This window comes from Syngnathoides biaculeatus, chromosome 20 (genome assembly GCF_019802595.1).
Source record: "Syngnathoides biaculeatus isolate LvHL_M chromosome 20, ASM1980259v1, whole genome shotgun sequence".
NCBI classification, from domain to species: Eukaryota; Metazoa; Chordata; class Actinopteri; order Syngnathiformes; family Syngnathidae; genus Syngnathoides; species Syngnathoides biaculeatus.
In genome coordinates, this window is record NC_084659.1 from 9,013,983 (window position 1) to 9,038,201 (window position 24,219).

General features: G+C 46.2%; 1 protein-coding gene across 4 annotated transcripts in view; it reads left to right on the plus strand.

Moving 5' to 3' along the window:
• nrcama (neuronal cell adhesion molecule a) overlaps positions 1-24,219 on the plus strand; it is a 43,885-nt gene that overhangs the window by 5,782 nt on the left and 13,884 nt on the right. For all 4 annotated transcript variants that reach the window (XR_009793047.1, XM_061806976.1, XM_061806977.1 and 1 more), the window contains exons 2-10: positions 9,526-9,573; positions 16,832-16,972; positions 19,387-19,492; positions 19,743-19,936; positions 20,011-20,133; positions 21,448-21,618; positions 22,096-22,207; positions 22,279-22,463; positions 23,031-23,162. Coding sequence is in view for 3 of the 4 variants with exons in the window: in XM_061806976.1 (XP_061662960.1) it covers positions 16,849-16,972; positions 19,387-19,492; positions 19,743-19,936; positions 20,011-20,133; positions 21,448-21,618; positions 22,096-22,207; positions 22,279-22,463; positions 23,031-23,162 (1,147 nt within the window). In the remaining variant the exon portion in view is untranslated. The remainder of the gene's footprint in view (positions 1-9,525; positions 9,574-16,831; positions 16,973-19,386; positions 19,493-19,742; positions 19,937-20,010; positions 20,134-21,447; positions 21,619-22,095; positions 22,208-22,278; positions 22,464-23,030; positions 23,163-24,219) is intronic.

A 24,219-nucleotide genomic window follows, 5' to 3' on the forward strand; every position in this document is an offset into this window, starting at 1 on the left:
TCATTTGAAGACGACAGCTGTTTTACATCTTTTTGAGCAAACAAGACCATCATTAACTTTTTTCATGACTCTTGCTGGCAACTGGAGATGCTTTGGCGATACAGACGTACTATATACTTAGTTCCCTCACATACTATATGGAACATCATTTCTAAGCTTTTTTTTTTTTTGGGGGGGGGGGGGCGGGATCCACATTGCATTGCGTGCGCCGAAACCGTTTAGCTACAAAATACTGACTGTTCAGTTTTTATACGCACCTCCTTTGTTCATAGTATTAGTGATTGTTGATTCTAGTATCAGAAATAATGATAAAAGTAGATACCCGTGTAGATTATTGCTTTTCTTTATTGTGTGAATAAAGTTGGCGACGGGTGTCGGGGCTCGAGCACCTGCCTCTCTGAAGCTTCTGTGCACGTGCCTGCTTCCAGGAGTGTGTGGAAGAGAATGCTGGGAAAATATGTTGGATTCCTGGTGGATTAGATCAAAGAGAAAAGATTAACGACAGTCCTGGAACTTTTTTGACAATAATAATAGTGCCTCGTAATAATATATGATATACGATATTCTCTTCAGGTAATTCCATAAAAAAGACCCATTTGAAAGTAACTTTTAAAAAAATTGTCACGTTATTTTATTCCCTTTCCAAAATTATTTATTTATATTTTCAATAAGCTGCTACATTGTGGTAAAATGTCTCCATATTGTTGCTTTAAAGGAAAAAGCATAATTTTTTTGTATGTTTTTAATTTAATTTAAAAAAAAGGCACCAGTGTCAAACTCAGGTCCCGGGGGCCAGATCTGGCCCGCCATATGATTTTATGTGGCCCGGGATGCCAAATCTACTGTCAATTTCCGTGATTCTTGTAAAAATCTGGACTGAAATTTCAAATTGTCATATAAAATAAATGATAAAGTTGAGATATCACAACCATTTTTTTTGTGTTACCAAACGTGAATAGTTGGAAAAACACATTGCCATTTATTTCTGATTCCAAAACTAGTTGATAGATTGATTATGTAAATATGATGAGATGATTCAATATTTTTGTTCCACAGTCAGAACGGCCCTCCGAGGGATATATGTGGCCCACGAGAAAAATGAGTTTGACACCCCTTCCATATATATATATATATATATATATATATATATATGTGATTTTTTTTTTATATATATATGTGATTTTTTTTTTTTTTTTTACATTTGCAGATGTTCTGAGGTGGTGCAATAAATTGTTTCTTTCAATTGGATGTTGAGCGATGGTGGCGATCACGTAGCGGCAATCCATACTTGTCAGCGTGTGAGGTTGCATTGACAACGAGGTTATTGATCCGCCGATTAGAGTTGGGGATCCTGAAGGCATCGGTGAAGGTGAAAGCAATCGCCCCCCCCCCTCGACCACCCCCCACCCCCAACCTTTTGTTCATTTCAAACAGGGTGATCCTTTATCCTGCTCATTAACTGGGGGTCAAATCCACTTTAGGAGACATACTCAGTTACTTAATCTTAATTACCCAGAATCCCCCTGGGAACAATTGGTAATGACGCGTCATCCTGTCATTTTGGAGCCCGGGCTAAAAAAAAAAAAAAAAAGCAAACCAAAGAGTTGTTTTGGTTGCCACGTGAATATTCACGCTATTATACTTTTCAGTACAATTATTCCAAAGCTGCTACACTATGGTAAGATGTCTATATACTGTTGCTTTAAAGGTCCACTGACATGTAAAGCATGAGTTTTAGTATGTTTTTAATTAAAAAAAAAAAAAAGGTAGCCGGAATGAACCATCCGGTTTTTTTTTTCCACCACAAAACATGATTTTGACGTATATGCTTTTTGTAACTCCCGCCATGAAAATCCTCTGATGGGATTTGTTTTGGAGAAGAAGCAGGAAGTGACATTATAAACAGACACCCAATCAGGCGGGTTCGTGTGTTTATAGCAGTTTTACCTGCGGGAAGGAAGCTCGCTGTTCCTCCGTGTTAGCCAAAATGCCGGCTCGTCGCATTGCTGGACATTGCTCGAACACTCGGGAGGACGGATTTACCCTTCAGAAGTTTGCAAGAGACCCGGTTCGCGGTGAAAAATGGATTGCACGGGTGCAAAGGACGAGAGCTTTGTGGGTTGCAAATGCCAGGTAGGCGTGTATACAGCTACAAAAAAAATAATAATGGGGGGCGGGGACACGTAATCCTCTCAGAATGTAACAAAAGGTCCACGTACCTGAACAGTCTGCAATAGACCATCAGGACCGCAGAGACTGTTGATATTTTTAAAAGCATGCGCAAGACTCACCCCTTTGGTTTAGCCTTTAACTGCTATCTAAAATATTCATTTCGACATGTATTCATTACATATTACTCATCTTTATCCTGTTTGATGGTATTTTTTATTTTCTATTATTTTTTTAAAATCCTGTCATTGTATTTTGTGTGCGTCGGCACGCCGCACGGCCGGGGTGGCTCATCGCAGTGCCGAGGTGGCTCGTCCGGGGGCCAGGCCAGGCCGTTTTACGCCGTTGTCGCTTGCGGTTGAGTACGCAACATACTGTCGTGGCGGCTGTTGTTAGTTAGAAGTGATCCGCATATCATCTATTCGCTACATTATCTATTTTAGAATATTTATAGGCATGTCACTTGGGCTTTAAACGCTGAATTGATTCATCTTTTATTTTCAGTGTTCACGGCGCCATCCATTTTTTTTCAAGACCAGCGGGCACCTTTTCACCTGCCCCGGGGTACGACCCAGGTCGCTCACGCTCATTAGTGCGGACGGGATGCTTCAGAGCTGCAAAGCGCTGAGCGAGGGCCTTTTGTGTCAGTTTTCAGTGACATGCGGCCTGTCAGCACAGATTTGCTAAGACTTGCGGCCTCACAGCAGAGCTCGTGAAAGGAATGCAAGCCCAAAATGATAATCCATGCATCCATTTTCCCGATTAAAAGTATCAGATCCAGTGAAATCATACCCTCGCCGCGCCGGATGCACGGCTGCACGCGGGAGATAATCAGACACGTGCGTGCGGTATTTTCTCACCGTGATTAAAACGTGCAAACCGGCGTCACCTTTCCCGCTGCGCCTTTGTCCGAGTATTAAGGAAATAAACCAATTTGCGGTCGTACTACTCGGTCGCCGCGGAATTTAACACGGCCTGCGGATCAGCGGCTGCGCTATTCTAATACCGTCTTTGTGTCCGCGTTATTACGAGGACAGCGAACCACTGTTTCCAAATCTGCAATTTTTACACAGTTTTTGCTCCTCCCACACACTGTAAAGACATTAAAATGCGTAATAACACTTTTAAAGTATTCCCTAGCGCCCGTTTTTTAATCTCTCAATGTCAGAAAATCGGAGCCCATTCTAAAACTTCACTTTGAGGGAGTAAAAAAAGAAAACGGCAGATTTACTCACACATTGATACAAAGAAGAGGCGAGGCGTGCTTGCCTCAGGCTGTTTATTTGTTTGTCTTTTTATTTGTTTACTTCTGAACAGCCTGCAAGACACCGTCGGGACCGCAGAGACTGTTGATATTTTTAAAACGAGGCGCAAGACTCACCTGTTTGGTTTAGCCTTTAACTGATATCTCAAATATTCATTTCGACATGTATTCGTTCCATATTGGATCACGGCTGAGAAGGGCGTGGCCTGGCCCGTCGCCGGTCACAGCTGTGTCACATGACGCACTGTGATTAGACCAGCGGAACAAATGCAGGACTCCCGGGCAAAGGCATGATGTTCAGTGGGCTTTACTATTAACTAAAGTTGTGCACGACAACACAGCCCAAGAAGGCAGGACCCCCCCCCCCCCAAAAAAAACAAGCCAAGACAAAAAACGAGGTCCGATAACTAACTCAAGGCAACGAACTGGCAAATGCCAGTGACAAAACCTTGTCTTAAATACTTGGTCTAATCACAGTGCCTCATGGGAAACAGCTGTGACCGTTGACAGGTGTCAGAGATGAGACTGCCCAGAGCGATGGCGGTGGTCCGTTCGTGCTCATGACAAAATATAAAAAAAAATTAAACATTCCGATATTTAAACACCAACATTTTCATCCAAACTATGTAATTTCATCTAGTAAAAGTCTTGCTAGTTTAATCCCAGAATATTTTACCAGTGCAAGGCTTCAAAGCCAACATGGACATTTGACATCTATAGCCGTCATTGGCATTCAACGTATAGGAAGTTTTCAACCACATGACCTCATCCGGCCACTGCTTACAATCGCCGCCATGTTGGATGGGTTCACTATCGCTTTTGCACACACAAATGTTCGTACGACTGTTAAAAGTGGCGCATGATGGCTAAAAAAGACTTTGGAAAGTTATCGGGGCTCCTTAGACGTTGTTTCAAGAAATTGTTACGACGGGAATTGCGCTTTGATCGACAATATCGACCCACATGCCTTGGAGAGACATAAGCGGAGCGAGAATTTCGAACTGTGGGCGTCGTTAACCTATCCAGACATCGTCCACTCGACAAGCGCTGATACCATCGACCAACTAAAGAATTACTAAGGTCTGGAGGCCTACAACCAATTTATCAATGGCTTGTATCCAATACTTCCCAAGAACTCTGACATAAGGGAATGGTTTGGCTTCTAGATCGACTCTGCTGATACGAGACAGCCACGTTGGGTTGCTAACTGCTCCGTTCTCTCGCACTGGTTCTTGATCGCGGCCGGCTGTCGGAACAAAAACTCTCGACGACGCCCGCTTTCGTTTGAGCCGCCGATAACGTAGCGGTGCGTCCCCTTTCAAATTCACCCATCCGAAATGCCGACCGTCTTCTAAACCGGACGTCGGGCGACGTCGGACGAAAGCAGCCCGTTACAGAACTGGACTTCGCTGTAAAGACTTACAACATGTGAGTGTCTAAGAACTCGGGGAATGCGCAACCATTTTTTTTTTTCAATTCATTTCTAACGTCTCATAGTGAGAGCACAAATATTAGCCCCCCCCTCCCCCGGGTTGAAGCCCCCCGCTACACACACACACACACACGCAAACACGGACTTTTTCCTATAGACAGTCAATATTGATCGTCTCGCATGCAGTATTTACCCACCCTGATCCACATCGGTTTGCCCCCCCCCCCCATCTTTGTCGGTCTCCAAGGGATACAAGCGATGCTTTACCGACACGTCTCGTCACTGACGGCCCGGCTTTGCTTGTTGAGGCCCTCTCGACGGGCTCAAAACCCCCCGGAATCTCCCGGGGAGGGTTTGGTGGGGGGGGGGGGGGGGTACAGTTTCGGAAGCGCTGTCGGACGTTCTCTGGTCTGGTTTTGAGAGACGCCGGCGCAGTGCGCTGCATATTAAATACGCGAGGCCTCCTTGTTCACCCTTGTCATCTGCTCTATCGCGATACAGACATTGTGCAAAAATTGACACGCCGCGAGAAAAGCAAGACTTCAAATTGGATCCGTTCTCGAGGGGTGGGGGTGGGGGTGGGGGTGGGGGTATTTTCGACAATCACCACACAATCAAGCGTCCAGGAACGCCGCTTCCCGCTTTGCTTGATCCGCGCCATCTCCACGTGACGTTTCTGATGAATCCATCGTGCGCCCCGAGGGAGGTCAAGGGTGGGAACTGCAGAAACCGGCAGATCTGTCCTTTTAACCCCGTTGGGAGGGAGGAACCGGGGGGGGGGGGGGTTGGAAATAACGTCCATGGGGGTAGTAAATCTCTCTGATTAAACTGCTCTCCCCTGCGCTTTTATTGCGGGGTGTCACGGGACTGTGTGCGTTCCGTCCCGTCTGAAGGGTGTTCTCGGACTGTTAAAATTAAAATGGCACTCGGAGAGTCACGGCAACCGCCGTGCCTGCCTCGGTTCCGCACTTAAAGACGGACCACAAGGGGCACTTAGTGGAGTGCAGACCTCCATCGAGGCTGAAGGACACCACCTGGATTTTTCCGGAATCCGCCTTGATGAGTGAACATTATCTACAAAGCGTAATTTCGCACGCCGTGCTTTAAAGGTCTAATATGAGGGGGGGAAAGTACTTCTAGGCCTATTTTTATCGTTTGGTAATTTTTTTTTTTTAAATCTGTCACTATTTGAAAAAAAAATAAAAACATTAATAGGTACTACTCATATCACGCTTAAATACCTTTGTTCTTATACAGTATAACACTGAAAGAACAACGTTGCATCTTATTTTTAAAAAAAAGTTTACATTTCTTCACTGTGAAAGCAAAGCTACAGTTTAAAATAAAAAAAATACCTTCAAATATACAGTATATGTATTAAAATAAAACAAAAATAGAGCACAAACGAGCATTAGAGCCAATCAACTGGCGAAAACGACAGCTGTGCTGTATGCCGAAAGCTGATTGGCTGACAGAAGTATCCAGGTGAAACTCATGAGGCTAGTGAGCATAAGGGCGGAGGCTAATGCTAACTACAAAAGGCGACGTCTCCAGAAAGTAAGTCAACTTTAACGGTCAAGTGTCATCTCTATAAACATTCTAAAATAGATATGGTCATGAAAAATGCATGGAACGTTATTCACTTCAATGTCTATATGAAAAAATAAATATGAGCAGAGAGCGCAAAGTTGCGGAATTCTCATTCGACATTCAAGTGGTCGCCATATTGGCTGCGTCTCCTGCCCGTGACGTCACACTGGGACATCCGCCATTGAAAACACGCCGTGGCCCCGACTGTGGGAGACGAACACGCCCCTTCCGATACGAAAGACGAGTGACGTGACCGGGGCAATACCATATCATATTTAGATGATATGCGGATCACTTTTAACTAACAACAGACTCCCCGAGAGTATGCGTGACAGTGTGTAGCGTGCTCATCCGCGAGCGACGACAATACCGTAAAGGGGCCCGGCTCGGCGTCACCATGGGCCACCCCAGCCGAAGCCGTGATCGGCGGCTGTGGCGCCGACGCGCACATTGACACATTTAGCACCCCTGACTTACGTACGCGTATCTTTTGTTACGTTCTGAGAGAAGGATTACGTCCCCCTACCCCGATTATTATCGTTTGGTTTTTTTTAGTAGCTCTGTACCAGTGATTCCCAAACTGTGTGCCATGGGAAGTTGTCCAATTTTATGTAATTGCTAAAAAAAAAAAACATTTATTTCCAAGAAATAATGTATCTTTATTCATTTATTTATGCCACTGAGGCACACTGACAGACAGAACAAAAAAAATCAACAATTGGACTCTCTAAATTGTCCCCAGGTGTGATTGTGAGTGCGGCTGTTCATCTCGATGTGCCCTGCGATTGGCCGGCAACCAGTTCAGGGTGTACCCCGCCTCCTGCCCGTTGACAGCTGGGATAAGCTCCAGCACTCCCCGTGACCCTCGTGAGGATAAGCGGTGAAGAAAATGGATGGATGGATGGATTAAATGTTCTATTTTATAACAGGATAATAATGCTGAATATTTCTTTAAATCCCCACCACCAGAGTGGCCGTGTTGTACCCCTTCGCGGGCCGCTTTCGCCCCACAGGCTGTATGTTTGACACCAATTTTTCAACTTGTACTGTTATTATAAAGATGCTGGAGATTTGAGGCAATTTGGCGCATTATTATTATTATTTTTTTTTTTTTTTAGCAAAATGACACACAATTTCCTGAATTAGGTCATTTGTCACGTTTACGGGGAGGCTGAGGAAAACTTTGCGACAGATGTTCTCTGATTGGCCCGAGGTCCCCCCCATCCCCCCCCCCGCTCAATCACACAGATGCCGCGTGATGATGGGTTGCAGGTGCTGCACATTTTTTCCCAAATGTTTTCTTTCCATAACTTTTTTTTTTTGGGGGGGGGGGGAGAGGATTGCGATAAACACACTGATGACGCACAGGCGAAGGTGCACACCGGCACAAAACTATTCGCACCCAGGGTCAATTTTCCTTATCACAAAGTCCTTTGCCCCCGTGTCACACGCGCAACGCGAAAGTATTCGTCGCGTGCCCCGACGTACGGTCCCGGCGGGTCCATAAAAAGTCACTTAGACGGCTAATTCATTCACAGACCGTAAATCCAACGACGCCTGCCTCCCCCCGGGGGTTGGGGGGGGGATATTTCAATATTCGTCGCAATCACAACGTTGCCATGTCATCTATGAATACATCTGTCGCCTTGCACTCTTTAGTGATGGACACATTAAATATGATTTTGAATTATTTCAATCAAAACAATTCAATCGAGCTCAACCTCTCACTTCACTTCCCTTCTTTGGAAATGGTGTTGTGCCATCTTCCCTCTCGCTTTCTCTATATGCTTTTTGTTTCCACGGCAACGTGTCACAGCTTGGGGCCGGCTCGCCGCTCTCCTTCCAATCTGTCGCTCTGTGCGACGGGGGCTCGGTTCAATGAAAAGACCCCCCAGTCTCCCACACGAGCCGATCAGTCAGAACGCCGTTTGCCTTGTTGCCCGGGCCGAGCCGAAAGCATCTTTTGATGGACCGGCCCTGTGTTTATTTCTTTGTCACATTTTCTAGCTCTTCCTCTTCTTTTCCTTTCGGTTTGTCCCAATTAGGGGTCTTTTTCCATCCAACCCACAGTCTTCATGTCCTCCCTCCCTGTCCAAGCTGCTCATTCCAAGCGAGAACCTCAGCATCTTCATTTTTGCCACCTCCAGTTCTGCTTCCTGTTGTTTCTTCAGGGCCACCGTCTCAAGTCCGTACGTCATGGCCGCCCTCACCACTGTTTTATAAACTTTGCCCCTCATCTTAGCAGAGACTCTTCTGCCACATAGAACACCAGCCACCTTCCGCCAACTGTTCCACCCCGCTTGGACAGTTTCACCACTTCCTTCCGTCGCTCTCCGTCGCGCTGTATTGTTGACCCCAAGTATTTGAAGTCATCCACCCTCGCCATCTCTTCTCCTCACGTTCACGCACATATATTCTGTTTTACTTCGACTCATCTTCATTCCTCTCCTCCATCTTTCCAATTGTTCCTCCGCCTGCTCCCTTCTTTCACTGCAGATCACAATATCATCTGCGGACGTCATGGTCCAAGGGGAATCCAGTCTAACCTCATGCGTCAGCCTATCCATTACTGCCGCAAACAGGAAGGGGCTCAGGGCGGATCCCTGATGCACTCCCACCTGCACCTTCAATTCTTCTGGCCGCCGTTCTGCTGTCCTCGTGCATGGCCTGTACTATTCTAACATATTTCTCCGCCACCACGGCCTTGCGCATGCAGTACCACAGTGCGATAAACGGGGGTCTCTTTGGGGGGGGGGGGTCATTACGCATTCACGGTAACAGAGTGGGTGGGGGGGGGGACCCTTCGGGGTGTATTTGTGTGCGTTCATGTGTGTCCCTTGCACCTGGCGTTGGTCAACGCAATCAAAATGGCAGGAGACGGTTGCGGTTATTGATGTTGTTCACCAAGATCCGATCGTTACCGGGCATTCCGCAGAGGCCCCGTAGGAACTCGATCAAGCAGCTTCGACCGAGGTCACCGTCCCGTGTTGATAACGCACAAATGTCGCCGAGCTCTTTCCGTTTATCATTAACCGATCAACTCATGACTCGCGATATGACCTTGTTTCAGATCTGGACCATTTCCTTGAAGACGAGGGCTGAGGCGACATCCTCGCAGGTAAGGAAGTCCTCGTGTCGTCTTATTAACGTGCGAGCGGAACGTCTGGCTTCATATCTTTCACGCTTATCGTGTTCCACCGCGGCGGATCGGGTTCGCATGTCGAGAATCACCGCACGCGGCAGAATATTGCGTAACACGGCGCCTCCCGTTAGTGTCACCGCTACCTGAACGGTCGCCGCTTTGTGTCACCTTGACCTCCTATAGCGAGTCCTCGCTGTGTTTTGAATACCAAAATGTTTGTCTGTGCTCCGCTCTGCGAGTAATCCCGATGAACAGATGGGTGGATGAGGAAAAAGTGGAGGGGGGGGGGGCATGATTGGGGGGGGGGGCAGCAAGCTTGTTGCGCCGCTAAATCGACTCCACCCCCCATCATGCCCTTCCATCTTTGGTTTACATTGCAGAGTGCATCGACCGACCCGACCGACCCCCCCAGCCTTGTTCTAATGGTTTGATACCATCTGTTTAATAAACTAGATCACCAACATAAATTAACCTCCTTTGTTCCTTCTATTTGGATGTACACAGCGGCTTTTCCGCCATTTTGGAGGAGCGTTACGCAACGGCGCGGCCTAATTTGAGCCCGGAATAGCAGCTTTGGGAATCGCGGGAATAGTACAGTGGCTTACGTCATGACCCTGTAGCGGTCTATGACGCCGCTACCGCATTGTCGTCACACTCCGATCCGCATTTTCTGATAGTTGATTCATCACAACGCTTTTGTGTAGAAATTGTAAGGAATCAATAAACCACAATGAACAGCCCACTCGACTATTCCACTTTGGGGAAGTGGTGAGGGGTGGGGAGCTGGACCATTATTGCAGGACAAACTACAGGTGTATACAATGCGTGTCGCTTAAACTAATGCACTCAAATATATACTGTAAAAATACTAGTGCAAATTATGCTAACACATGCCATTGATTAAAAACAAATGAATCGTGTTAGGAATGTATCAACGACTACACACTGGGCATGGAAAGGAACGTTTTTGACTACTATTAACTGGTCAATACTACAATAGATGTCATACTATATACTTTGAGCTGGTGGCACAATGGCTCACCTGGTAAAACGTTGGGTTTACAGTTCTGAGGTTCCGGGTTTACTTGGTTTTTTTTGTTGTTTTTTTTTACATTTTTTTTTACAGTTTTAATGTTTTTAGTGTTTATTCTATCACAAACTCGTACAAACTCCTGCAATATGGCAAAATACATGAAAAAAATATATATATTAATATATATTATGTATAAAGTATATATAGTATATATATATATATATATATATATATATATATAAGATAAAATTAGACATGGTATGAAATTGAACAAAAATCTGAAATTGCGAAGTAGAGAAGACCATATTAAAACATCAAAATGTTATAATTTTGTCTCGGCTAGCTAGCTGAATGCTAACATAATGTGAAATGCCATAGATGGGCTAAAGGAAATTAGCCTTGATGGAACTCAACCAGGCGGCATGGGGGATCAGCTGGTAAAGCACTGGCCTCACAGTTCTGAAGACCCGGGTTCGATCCGGGCCAAGCCTGTGTGGCGTTTGCATGTTCTCCCCGTGCCTGCACGTTTTTTTCTCCGGGCACTCTGATTTCCTCCCACGTCCAAAAAACATCCAACATTAATTGGGCACACTCAATTGCCCGAGGTGTGATTGTGAGGGCGGCTGTTTGTCTCCATTTGTCCTGCGATTGGCTGGCAACCAGTTCCGGGTGTAACCCCGCCTCCTGGCCGTTGACAGCTGGGATAGGCTCCAGCCCTCCCCGCGACCCTTGTGAGGATAAGCGGCTAAGAAAATGGATGGATCGATGGATTATGCCACTGCCGCCGAGAGGTTATGAAAATGATGTCCACTTTCATTCCAATGTGTCACCGCCACCTGGAGTTTATGAAAAAGGTGTAGTGAGTGCAACTGTTTGTCACCGTGTGCCCTGCGATTGGCTGGCAACCAGTTCAGGGCGTACCCCGCCTCCTGCCCGTTGACAGCTGGGATTGGCCCCAGCACGCCCCATGACCCTTGTGAGGATAAACGGCTAACAAAATGGATGGATCGATGGATTATGCCACTGCCACCTAGAGGTTATGAGAATGGTGTCCACTTTCATTCCAATGTGTCACCGTCACCTAGAGTTTGTGAAAAAGCTGTCGCGAGGATAAGCGGCTGAGAAAATGGATGGATGGATGGACGGATGGACGGTCGGACATAATTACTACTGGTGCCATAGCTACGAGTATATCAGTGGTTACTAACATTCACCTGATGAACATCTGACTATAGGAACACTTTTGTTTTCGGGTTATCCCCGCGACCCTTGTGAGGATAAGCGGCTAAGAAAATGGATGGATGAATATAATGAAAGTGTTCATCCATACAAGAACCGGTCTAGCAACTTGGAAGAATCTGCAATTTGCTCATAGGACCAGTTGCTGTATTTATGGATTAGCTTAGTTCTGCAATAAAATGTAAAGTTTCGAGAGGTGTACAGTATTCTATTGTATTTAATCAACATATGATTATGAGGATATCTTCGTCACGTTATGCCCCGGAGTAGCCCTGCCGTTTCAGCGCTCTGCCGGCCGGTAAACAACACGGGGGGGACAATAGGTCGGATGTAAGGGAGACGCGGCCCCCATCTCGCTGACCATCAGCACTTCGCAAAGCCGGCAGGGATTGTGCGGACGGTGCGAGAATGCCTAACCGCCCCCCCCCCCCCCCACCGGAAAAAACGTGGGGAGGGTCCGCCGGTTCGCCGCTTTGTTGTCGTTGCGCGTGATCCCCGGGGCAACTCCGAATCTGGTTCCCGACGGGGTCAGCGGTCCCTGGCGGGTTTTAAGAGTCCCGTCGGTCTCTGATGAAATGAAACCTCACGACCGCGTGATTCGCCGGGATCGGACAGTGTTTGCGTAACAATTCGTACGCTGTCCCAGACAGGGTGGGAAAACTGCAACATTATCCAGGGACTGTCCGCGGTATGAATGTACTGCGGCTTCAAACAAAGCGCTTCACCTTGACTCGGTGTCTGATATCTTTTTTTTTTTTTTTAATCTTAAGGAGTCGGGCTATTTTCTCACCTTACGACTGCTTTATGGGGTTTACAAGGTTTCTTCTTCTTCTTCTCTTTATACAGAGGAGTGCGATTGGTTTCATTCAACAGCTGCATGATGTCAGCTCGGTGCTACGCTCGTGCTAGTGATGCGGCTAATTTGTGCGTTTTTTCCAACGGCCGCAAGGGGGCACTCGAAAAGATAAGAGTGAAACCGGTGGAATCCATGTGCCGAGGAAGTGACTTTTACCGGTTCCGGCCCTGTTAGCGCTAGCGCTAGCGTGTTACTGCAGCGTCTCAGTGATGTTTACCAGTATGTTTCTTTTTTTTTTTAACTGGCCCTGTTAGCGTGGCGCAAGCAGGGGGTCACCGACCTTTTTGAGGCTGAGGGCTACTTTGTGAACACCGATCATATGAAGGGCTACATGATCTGTTTGCGGCAAACTTCCAAATATAACAAAATTCCTCATACGTTACTAATTCCATAAATACTTTTCACTTAAAGTTTCAAGCAAGTCAGATACAAAATTTAAAACACTAATAATAGTTGTAATAACAATTTGTGATCTTTGCTATTTTGACAACATGCTTGCAAGTGGTCCTCGGAGGCAACCATGCGCTAGCATTAGCATTAGCATTAGCACAGCGGCGCTGATTGTGTACCATATTTCTTTGGAAATATCTAGTGTTTTAATGTTGGTTTCAATGTGGGCACTTGCGGCTTTATGCGGTGATGCGGCTAATTTGTGCAGTTTTTTTAACGGCCACAAGGGGACACTCGAGCGGAACAAGTAAGAGTGAGAGTGGTGGAATATATGTGCCAAGGAAGTGACATTTACCGGTCTGGCCCTGTTAGCGCTGCGCTAGCGTGTTACTGCAGCGTCTCAGTGATTTTTACCAGTATGTTTGGGTTTTTTTTTTCGGCCCTGTTAGCGTGGCGCTAGCGCTAGCACAGGGGTTCACCAACCTTTTTGAAGCTAAACGTGAACACCGATCGTATGAAGGGCTACATGATCTGTTTGCGGCAAACTTCCCAAAATAACAAAACTCCTTATACGTTTCTAATTTTATAAATACTTTATACTTTAATTTTTTCATTAACGTAACCAAGTCAGATACAAAATTTAAAACACTAATAATAGTTATAATAATTTGTGATCTTTGCTATTTTTAGAACATGCTTCGCAGGCTCCTTAAGTGGTCCTCACGGGCAACCATGTCCCCGTGGGCACCATGTCGGTGTCCCCTGCGTTAGCATTAGCACAGCGGCGCTAGCGTTAAACTCTTTGTGTACCATTTTTCTTTGTAAATATCTAGTGTTTTAATGTCGGTTTCAATGTCAGCACTTGCGGCTTTTACACGGCTGCGACCTATGTATGTACCAAATGGTATTTCCTTTACAAATGTACTGGGCGAGGCTTAGAACCAGGTGCGCTCTGCTCTCCGGGAATTACGGCAACTACAGCTGCGATTGGCTGGCAACCAGTTCAGGGTGTACCCTTCCTCCTGGTCATTGACAGCTAGGATAGGCTCCAGCACTCCCTGCGCCCCTTGTCAGGATAAGCGGCTTAAAAAATGGATGGATGGAAATAACTACAGAAGCCACGAGATAGCGGCAAAGCACTACTTTTGTCTAATTGTAGCTCCTCAGCACACTTAGACATAGGAACACACAACACACCAAGGTGCCTCAAGAAGGAAGCAAACAAATCAGGCATTTTCCTAGATAAATAATATTTTATAACTGAATATGTAAAATACATCCATCCATTTTCTTTGCCGCTTATCCTCACGAGGGTCGTAGGAAGTGCTGGAGCCCATCCCAGCTGTCAACGGGCAGGAGGCGGGGCACATCCTGAACTGGTTGCCAGCCAATCGCAGGGATATATGTAAAATATTACAAATTGTTTAAATTGAGACGGATTTTTGCTGATGTGACAGCCAATGAGCGTTTGCATGCCTCCCTCCCCCTGATCTCGGCCTCATTATCTGCCTCGTCAGGCTGCCAGCCTTCAGCTTGTCTGTGTGACAAGGCTGTGCACTGACCAACTTAGAATTTTGCTTTAGGATCCAATCAAAAAAAAAAAAAAAAAAAGAAGAAGAAGAAGCCCATGGGTTTCCTGTCAAGAGAGCTTTGTGTTCGGACTCGCATCCTCCAATTTAGTCTTATTGCGCGTCCAATAATAACGTTGTGGTGAAGCGGTGAGGGGAATGGAAGGGACAAGGATGAAGTGACCGAGGCGATGTCAGTGCTGCGGGGCTCCTCTTCGACCTTTGATTCTCGCCCGTGAGTCAGAGGATGAGCGATGAGGTGCCCACGAGCCAAACACGTCTCCTCTCGGTGTTGGTCATTAGCAATGTAGCTCGAGAATCTTCCGGGATTCTTTTTGTGTTCAGCTTTCAAAAATAATTCCTGCTACCAGAAAAAAAAAAAAAAAACTTTCCACAATGCGATGGAAAAGCTGCAATGCATTGTGGGATGTGGTGATGGTCATTCAGGGCTAGCAGTGACCACAGTACCCAAAAAGGTTAAGACACTAATTAGCTAGCTAATAATAAATACGGTTTTTACCTTCGTCTATATTGTGCGGCATTTGTTTTTAAACACAAAACATCGTAACGGAAATATAACTTTTTTTGCGGCTGGAACCGATTCATCGCATTTCCATTCATTTCAAGGCAAAACATCTCCTCGGTTTGCAAGCATCAAATTCAAAACAGATGCGTGAAAATTTGTAACTCGATGTTCCCCTGTGTCTGTTTGTATTTATCATTTGAAAAGTGCATTTGATCTGCTTAAATATGGTAGGAATTTTGAGGATCAGGTCATTTCTGGCCTGCAGAGTGCAGCGGATTATAAGGCTCACCCAGTACATTTGTAAAGGAAATACCGTTTGGTACATACATAAGCCGCAGCTGTTTAAAAGCTGCAAGTGCCCACATTGAAACCCACATTGAAGCATGTGGTATTTACAAAGAAAGATGGTACACAGAAAGAGTTTTCAAAGTTTTAATACCTTAATTAGCTTAGCGTAACATAGCAACAACACAGTAGCACAAAAAGGGCTGGTTAAAAAAGCAAAACATACTGGAAAAAAAAAAAACACACACCTAAATCAGCAATAACACAGCTAGCGTGGTGCTAAGGCCAGCACGGTGCTAACACTAGCGCGGCGGTAACGCTAGCGCAGCGCTAACAGGGCTGATTAAAAAAACATACTGTTAAAAATCACTCAGACACGGTAGTAACACAGCAGCAGCATGCTAGTACAATGCTAACGCTAGCGCAGCGGTAACAGGGCCAGTTAAAATAAAACATACCGGTAAAAATCACTGAGGCACGGCAGTAACACAGCAGCAACCCGCTAGCACAGCGCTAACAGGGCCAGTTAAAACAAAACATACCGGTAAAAGTCACTTCTTCGGCACATATATTCCACCGGTCTCATGCCTACTTTGCCGCTCGAGTGCCCCCTTGCGGCCGTTAGGAAAAAATGCACAAATTAGCCGCATCACCGCATAAACCGCGGGGTTTGAAGCGTGTGAAAAAAAGTCGTGGCTAATAGGCCGGAAATTATGATATGTTCTATTACTTAACATATAATAATGATCAATTTTGCAACACTATTTCTCGAACTAGAATCATTTTTTTTCCCACTTATCGCAGTCATTGATCCCATACCACATTACTGTAATTAAGCTTTGTAATTTGAGCCTGGCAACCATATTTGAAGATTTTAATGTTGACGTTGGCGTCGGTTTGGTGGCAGTAAACCGAGAACGCAGTTTGGACGTGTGAGCGTGATTAGCTTTAGCCCGAGGCTCAATTAGCTTCCACCAGCTTAGCTTGAGAAAATTGAGCATCTAAAAATTTTTTTGTTTTGTTTTGTTTTTGATGAAGATGAAGTTTGCCAAAGACAATTAAAAATCAACATGCTTCTGTTTGCTTGTACATATCCGCGTGTATCTTTACGGAAAACCCGAGATGCCCGCGGGTCCTCGCTAGCCTTGGCGGTTCCGCTCGAGTGTCCTCGCGTGGCGCAAGTTTACCGGCGGATATCGTAATCGGCACTTGTTTTTTTTTTACCTCGAGGGTCGCAGCGATGCCGTGTGAGTGACGCAAAAATGACAGTCGCAAATGCGTTGGCTAATGATTGTTGGACCTCATTTTCAAATATTGTACCCTTCACACGACTGCAGGGTCCAGCCGGGGCGATATGGACTTCGCCGTGGTCCGCCTGAAGGTGGGGGAGAATACGATGAGGTCCTCGGGTTCGGGAGCTGTCCTGCTCATGATCCTGCTGAGTCACGTGACATCGGCGCTCGAAGTGCCCCTTGATCGTAAGGATCATCTACGTCATTGATATGAAATTTCATGAAATGCTCATAACGTGAGGTCCAAAAGAAGAGATGGAAAAAAATACAGTGAAGAAAATAAGTATTTGAACACCCTGGTAGATTGCAAATTCTCCCACTTGGAAATTATGGAGGGGTGTGAAATTTTCATCGTAGGTGCATGCCCATTGTGAGATAATCTAAAATGAAAAATACAGATTTTTTAAAATGATTTATTTGTGTGATACAGCTGCAAATAAGTATTTGAACACCTGAGAAAAACAATGTTAATATTTGGTACAGTAGCCTTTGTTTGCAATGACAGAGGTCAAACGTTTCCTGTCGTTGTTCACCAGGTTTGCGCACACTGCAGGAGGGATTTTGGCCCACTGCTCCACACAGATCTTCTCTAGATCAGAAAGGTTTCTGGGCTGTCGCTGAGAAACACGGAGTTTCAGCTCCCTCCAAAGATTTTCTATTGGGTTTAGGTCTGGAGACTGGCTAGGCCACGGCAGAACCTTGATCTGCTTCTTACGGAGGCCACTCCTTGGTTTTCCTGGCTGTGTGCTTCGGGTCATTGTCATGTTGAAAGACCCAGCCGCGACCAGTCTTTAATGCTCTGACTGAGGGAAAGAGGTTCGTTCCCCAAAATCTCACAATATGTGGCCGCGGTCATAATCTCCTCAATACAGTACAGTCGTCCTGTCCCATGTGCAGAAAAACACCCCCAAAGCATGACGCTACCACCCCCATGCTTCACAGTAGGGACGGTGTTCTTGGGCTGGAACTCAGCATTCGTCTTCCTCCAAACACAATTAGTGAATTATGACCAAAAAAATTCAATTTTTTTCTCTCATCTGACCACAAAACTTTCTCCAATGACTCCTCTATACCATGCAAATGGTTATTGGCAAACTTTAGACGGGTCTTGACGTGTGCTGGTTTAAGCAGGGGAACCTTCCGTGCCATGCATGATTTCAAACCATGACGTCTTAGTGTATTACCAACAGTCACCTTGGAAACGGTGGTCCCAGTTCTTTTCAGTTCATTGACCAAATCCTGTGGTGTAGTCCTGGGCTGATTCCTCACCTTTCTAAGGATCAGTGAGACCTCACGAGGTGAAATCTTGCATGGGGCTCCACTCCAATTGAGATTGACCGTCATGTTTAGCTTCGTCCATTTTCTGGTGATTGCTTCGACAGTGGACCTTTTTTCCACCAAGCTGCTTGGCAATTTCTCCGCAGCCCTTTCCAGCCGTGTGAAGTTGAACAATTTCGTCTCTGGTGTCTTTGGACAGCTCTTTGGTTTCGGCCATGTTACAAGTTTGAGTCTTACTGATCGTACGGGGTGGACAGGTGTCTTTATGCCGCTAACGACCTCACACAGGTGCATCTGATTCAGGATAATACATGGAGTGGGAATGGACTTTTAAAGGGAGACTAACAGGCCTTTGAGGATCGGAATTCTCGCCGATAGACAGGTGGTCAAATACTTATTTGCAGCTTATCACACAAATCGTTACAAAATCATACATTGTGATTTCTTTTTCGATGATCTCTCTCCCAGTGGACTTGCACCTACGATGAAAATTTCAGACCCCTCCATGATTTCCAAGTGGGAGAACTTGCAACATAGCAGGGTGTTCAAATACTTATTTTCTTCACTGTATAACTTCATATTGGAGTTCATTATGCAATGGAGGTGTACCTAATGTACAGGATGATTGAAAAGTAACTCTTTCAAAATACTTATAAACTGCTTATTATCCTATGTTTTGTTTGTACTTTGTTCCAAAGTAAAAAAAAATAAATAAAAATACAGTAAATAAAGTATTTTAAAATAGGGAGTTATTTTTCAACCAGTCTGTTTATATTTGTGATTTATTTTTTTTTTTCACATTAATTGCCCCTATTGTGCATTTGAGCAGACCGATAGCTCCATAAAAAGCTCTATTTCACTTGACGATGTGATTTTTCGTTTTTTGTTTTGTTTGTTTTTGGCTCACTGTAAAACCTAACACCTCTCCGTAATATTCTGCCGCTGTGCATCTGCGTTCCCCTGGCGGACAAAAAGCTAAGGTCCTGGAAGGATGTAAGTTTGCACCGATTGTGACGTCTAGTGTGGGCTTTTTTTAAATATATATATATATATGTACTTTTATTTGCATTATTGTATGCAGTGGCGATGTGTTAAAAATATTTCTTTTGGAACGCTTATAAGTTGCTATAACAAAAGTTTCGGGACACAACGTCATTATTTGGTCAATCGGTCGCAGTTGTCCCGATACTTTTGTCCTTTTCAGTGTCGCTTGCTGTGATGTGCCCTGTTGCACGCCGTTTTTTTTTTTTTTTGTTGTTGCATACAACATTGTCGCATGTACATTACGTGTACGTTAATGTGTAATATGCTAACTCTCGCAGTGCCCCAGCCCCCGACTATTACGCTCCAGTCGCCGAACGATTACATCTTCGACCCGCGGGAGAACGTCGTCATCCACTGCGAGGCCAAGGGGAAGCCTCACCCCAAGTGAGAAACGGCACCCGGCATCGTTCTTCCCACCGATCGATCCGTTCTCGAGACGATCAAAGATTTATTTTTTATTTTTTTGAAAAAGCGTTGCCGCAGCAACGGCGGTCAAGGAAAGCAATCGACAAGCGGAACGCGCACACACAATCCTGTCAGACTGAATTAGTTGCATTCCGCAACTCAATTAATGATTCATAACAAAAAAAAATAAAAAATTGAAATGAGAGGTTTGTGCTTTTTTTCGTATTAGCTTTTCTTGGACGAGGAACGGGAGCCATTTTGATGTGGAGCAAGACTCTAAAGTTCTAATGAAGCCCGGCTCGGGAACGCTGGTCATCGACATCAGCGGGGAAAAAGCCGAGGCCTACGAGGGGACTTACCAGTGCACGGCCCACAACGACCACGGCACGGCCGTCTCCAACAACATTGTCATCAGACAGTCCAGTAAGAAATTATATGTTCATATTTGACGTGGATATGCTCGACGTGAATATTTAGATGATGCCGGTGACTCCCAGGGTCCCCCTTGTGGTCGAAAGAAAGGCTTGAGGCCATCACAGTGCAGAAGGGGGTCTCCTTGGTGCTGCAGTGCCGACCCCCGGCGGGGCTGCCCCCACCGGTCATATTTTGGATGGATAACAGTAAGTGTCATCCATGATTACTGTAATTTCCGCCGCATAGAGCGCACCTGATTATAAGACTCACCTGGTAAATTTTTAAAGCAAATACTATTTGGTATCTACATAAACTGCGTGTGTGTAAAACCCACATTGAAACACGAGCTATTTGCAAAGAAAGACAGTACACAAAAAGAGTTTTCAAAGTTTTAATACCTTAGCTTAGCTTAAAATAGCAACAACACGGTAGCACGAGCAGGGCTGGTTAAAAAAAAAAAAAAAAACAGCCGTGGAAGCTACACAGTAGCAACATGTTAGCAAGGCACAAAAAAAAAACACACCTAAATCAGCAGTAACACAGCAACAACACGCTAGCACAGTGCTAACAAAAAAAAAACATCCCGGTAAAAAAAAAAAAAAAAAAAAAAAACAGCCGTGGCAGCTACACAGTAGCAACATGGTCACACAGCACTAAAAAAAAACCATACCTAAATCAGCAGCAACACGCTAGCGTTGCGCTAACACTAGCACAGCGCTAGTAGGGCCGGTTTTAAAAAAAAAACATACCGGTAAAAGTCACTTCCTCAGCACATATATTCCGCTGGTCTCACTCTCCTTTTCCATTCGAGTGCCCCCTTGCACTACCGGTGGGGGAAAAAAAAAAACAGCCGCGGCAGCTAGACAGTAGCATCACGGTAGGACTGCACTAACAGGGGCGTTAAAAAAAAACGTACCTAAATCACAGAGATTCAGCAGTAACACAGCAGCAATGCGCTAGCGTGGCGCTAACACTAGCACGGCGCTAACAGGGCCGGTTAAAAAAAAAACATACCAGTAAAAATCACCGAGATGTGGCCTTAACACAGCAGCAACATGCTAGCAGAGCGCTAATACGGGTAGTTAAAAAAAAAAAAAAACCTAAATCACTTAGATGCGGCAGTAACGCAGCAGCAACACGCTCGCGCGGCGCTAACGCTAGCCCAGCGCTAACAGGACCACTTAAAAAAAAAAACATCCTGATAAAAATCACTGAGCACGGGATTAACATAGCAGCGACAGGCTAGCACAGCGCTAACATTGCCGGTTAAAAAAAACATACCGGGAAAAGTCACTTCCCCGGCACATATATTCCACCGGTCTCACTCTTCCCTTTTCCGTTCGAGTGCCCCCTTGTGGCCGTTAGAAAAAATGCACAAATTAGCTGCATCACCGCATAAACGTGTGAAAAAAAAAGTCACGGGTTATCAGTCAGAAGTTACAATAAACTTCATTTTTGGATTGTGGGATTTTTTTTATTATTTTATTTATTATTAATGAAGGGGGGGGGGGGTGTCTCAGTTTTCCAGAGGCTGCCGCTGGACAACCGAGTATCGCAGGCCTTGAATGGGGACTTGTACTTTTCCAATGTCCTCCCAGAGGACAACAGGAACGACTACATCTGCTACGCCCGCTTCCCTTACACCCAGACCATCCAGCAGAAGCAGCCCATCTCCGTCACAGTCCTGGAGAGTAAGTCCTAAGTCCTGACCCGGCAGATTTGACACCGCCTGTTAGTTTGTTATCGACGAAAAAGAAGCTCGTGCGAAATGAAATATTTCTGCCCGTTTTGCATGCTTTGTGATTTTTTTTTTTCTGTTGCAGTGGATACAATGAATGACACCTCTTTATACAATGTCACTAACTTTAGTGGTGAGTGTTGCTGGTTCAAATCCGGCATTCTGGTGTCACTCCTGTCCAAGCCCAACCATGTGACATGAACCTACAAAACCCCCCGCATACATTGTGATGTGTATGAAAGCTCAAAGGCACCAACCACATATGTCAACAAGCCAAGAAACCCATCTTGGTCCTGAACGTGTTCTGTTCGGTTTTACCCTCGTTGTCTGCTCCCGCTACCAATCTCGGTGCCCTCAAAGAGCTGTCGGTACTTCTCAAACTTGTCTCGCAGTGTCAAAAATCAATTACTCTCTCTCCTCCTGCAATTAGCCAACCCGACCGGGGAGCGCCGTCCTGGTTTTATGCTGCCTTTGGGCCCCTCCAGCACCAAGATGGTCCTGCGGGGGGAGACTCTCGAGCTGGAATGCATCGCCGAAGGCTTGTAGGTATCCGTATCGTTGTACCGATAATGCGTCCGCGACAGAACGAGGTGAATAACGATTACCGTGGCAGGCCCACTCCGGAGATGTCTTGGCAGAAAGACGGAGGAGAGCTGCCGACCAGCAGGGTTTCGTTCCTCAACTACAAGAAAACCCTGAAGGTTTTGGACGTCAGCGAAGCCGACGCCGGCGACTACACCTGCTCGGCGACCAACCGCCTGGGCTCGGTGCACCACAACATCAAGGTCACTGTCAGAGGTAGGAACAACTTTCCTCCAACTAGTGCACCAAAGATGTCGTGAGCAAGGCTGGACCACAGCTAAGAGGGGCGTGGCCTGGCCACCGCTCTGGGCGCTCTCACCTCTGACACCTGTTTTTTGGAGGTGGACTCTTAATTAGACCACGTTTTTACATTTTGGAGTTTTGTCACTGGCATTGCCAGTTCGTTCCCTTGTATCAATGCGTTGCATTCACTGCCAGTTGGATTCTCCACCACGTCCAGTTATGTTCATTAGTTTGCCCCATAGTCATCGGACCTTGCTTTACGTCTTTTGGATCCTGCCTAGCCTAGCGTATCTGTACCTCTGCCTTGTTTCGGACCACAAAAACCACAGCAAACATTATGCCTCTGCCCGAGAGTCCTGCATTTGGGTCCGCCCCCACACCGTTGGCTCGTGATAAAAAAAAAGCCTCAAAATCCTACAGACTAGCCATCCATGAGTTATCTGAGCAGCTTATCCGCACAAGGGTCGGACTAGAAAGTATTTATTCCATGCTCTCTCTCTCATGTTTCTCTCTAGTTCTCATTTCCGTCTTCTTTAACAGCTGCTCCATTCTGGATCAGCGCTCCCAGGAACCTGATCCTCGCCCCTAATGAGACCGGCATCCTGACTTGCAGAGTCAACGGAGACCCCAAGCCTGATATAACTTGGTTCGTCAATGGCGTGCCCATAGAAAGTGAGTGCAGAGCTTATAGCTCGTTTTCATATTTCATCAGTGGAACGGTAATCTGAACAACAGGATTTGTTCATCTTTAGAAAAATCCAAAAATGATGATAACGTCCTAAAATTTGTCAAAGCTTTGTTGAGAGAAGCCAAACCCCCTCCCTGTCCGCTCCACTTCCGCGGCGGAGATGAGCCATCGCGGTCTGAAGAACGCTGCCGACAATGGCGCACTCAGCCGCGCGCAACGACAACGCCGTAAAGCCCCCCGGCTCGGCGGTGTTGTTCATCGCGGACGGCGGCGGCGATGAACAGCGCTGTGAAGCGGCCAGGTCAGCGCCGTGATAAGCCACCTCGGTGCTGAAAATGAGCCACCCCGGCGGGCTCCGACGAACCACCCCGACCGACAAGAGCGGCGGCCGGCTGCAACGAGCTACCTCGGCCAACAAGGGTTTTCGCAGCCGGCTGGGGTGGCTCATTTTCAGCACCAAGGTGGCTTATCATGGTGCCAAGCCGGGCCGCTTTACAGCGTTGTTCATCGCCGCCGCCGTCCACGATGAACAACACCGCCGAGCCGGGGCGCTTTACGGCGTTGTGGTCGCACGCGGCTGAGTGCGCCATTGTCGGCAGCGTTGTTCCTAGCCGCCGCCATCCGTGACCCGACGCGGCGGGGCAACGCCGTCTGACGCGCACATCGAGAGATTTAGCACCCCTATCATACGTATGGCGATCTTTTGTTATGTTGTGAGAGACGGATTAGATGGTCGGCCCCGAACTATTATTTTTTTTAGTAGCTGTATACACACCTACCTGTCATTTGGAACCCAGGAAGCTCTCGTCGTTTGCACCTGTGCAGTCCATTTTTCACGACGCGGAAGCCTTCGCCGGCGAGCCCGACGCGGAAGCCGTCCGACGCGCACATCGGCACATTTAACATCCCTGTCATGTGTACGCAGATCTTTTGTTACGTTATGAGAGACGAATTACGTGGTCCCCCCCAAAACTATTATTTTTTTTTAGTAGCTGTATAGCGAACCCACGAAGCTCTCGTCCTTTGCACCCGTGCAATCCA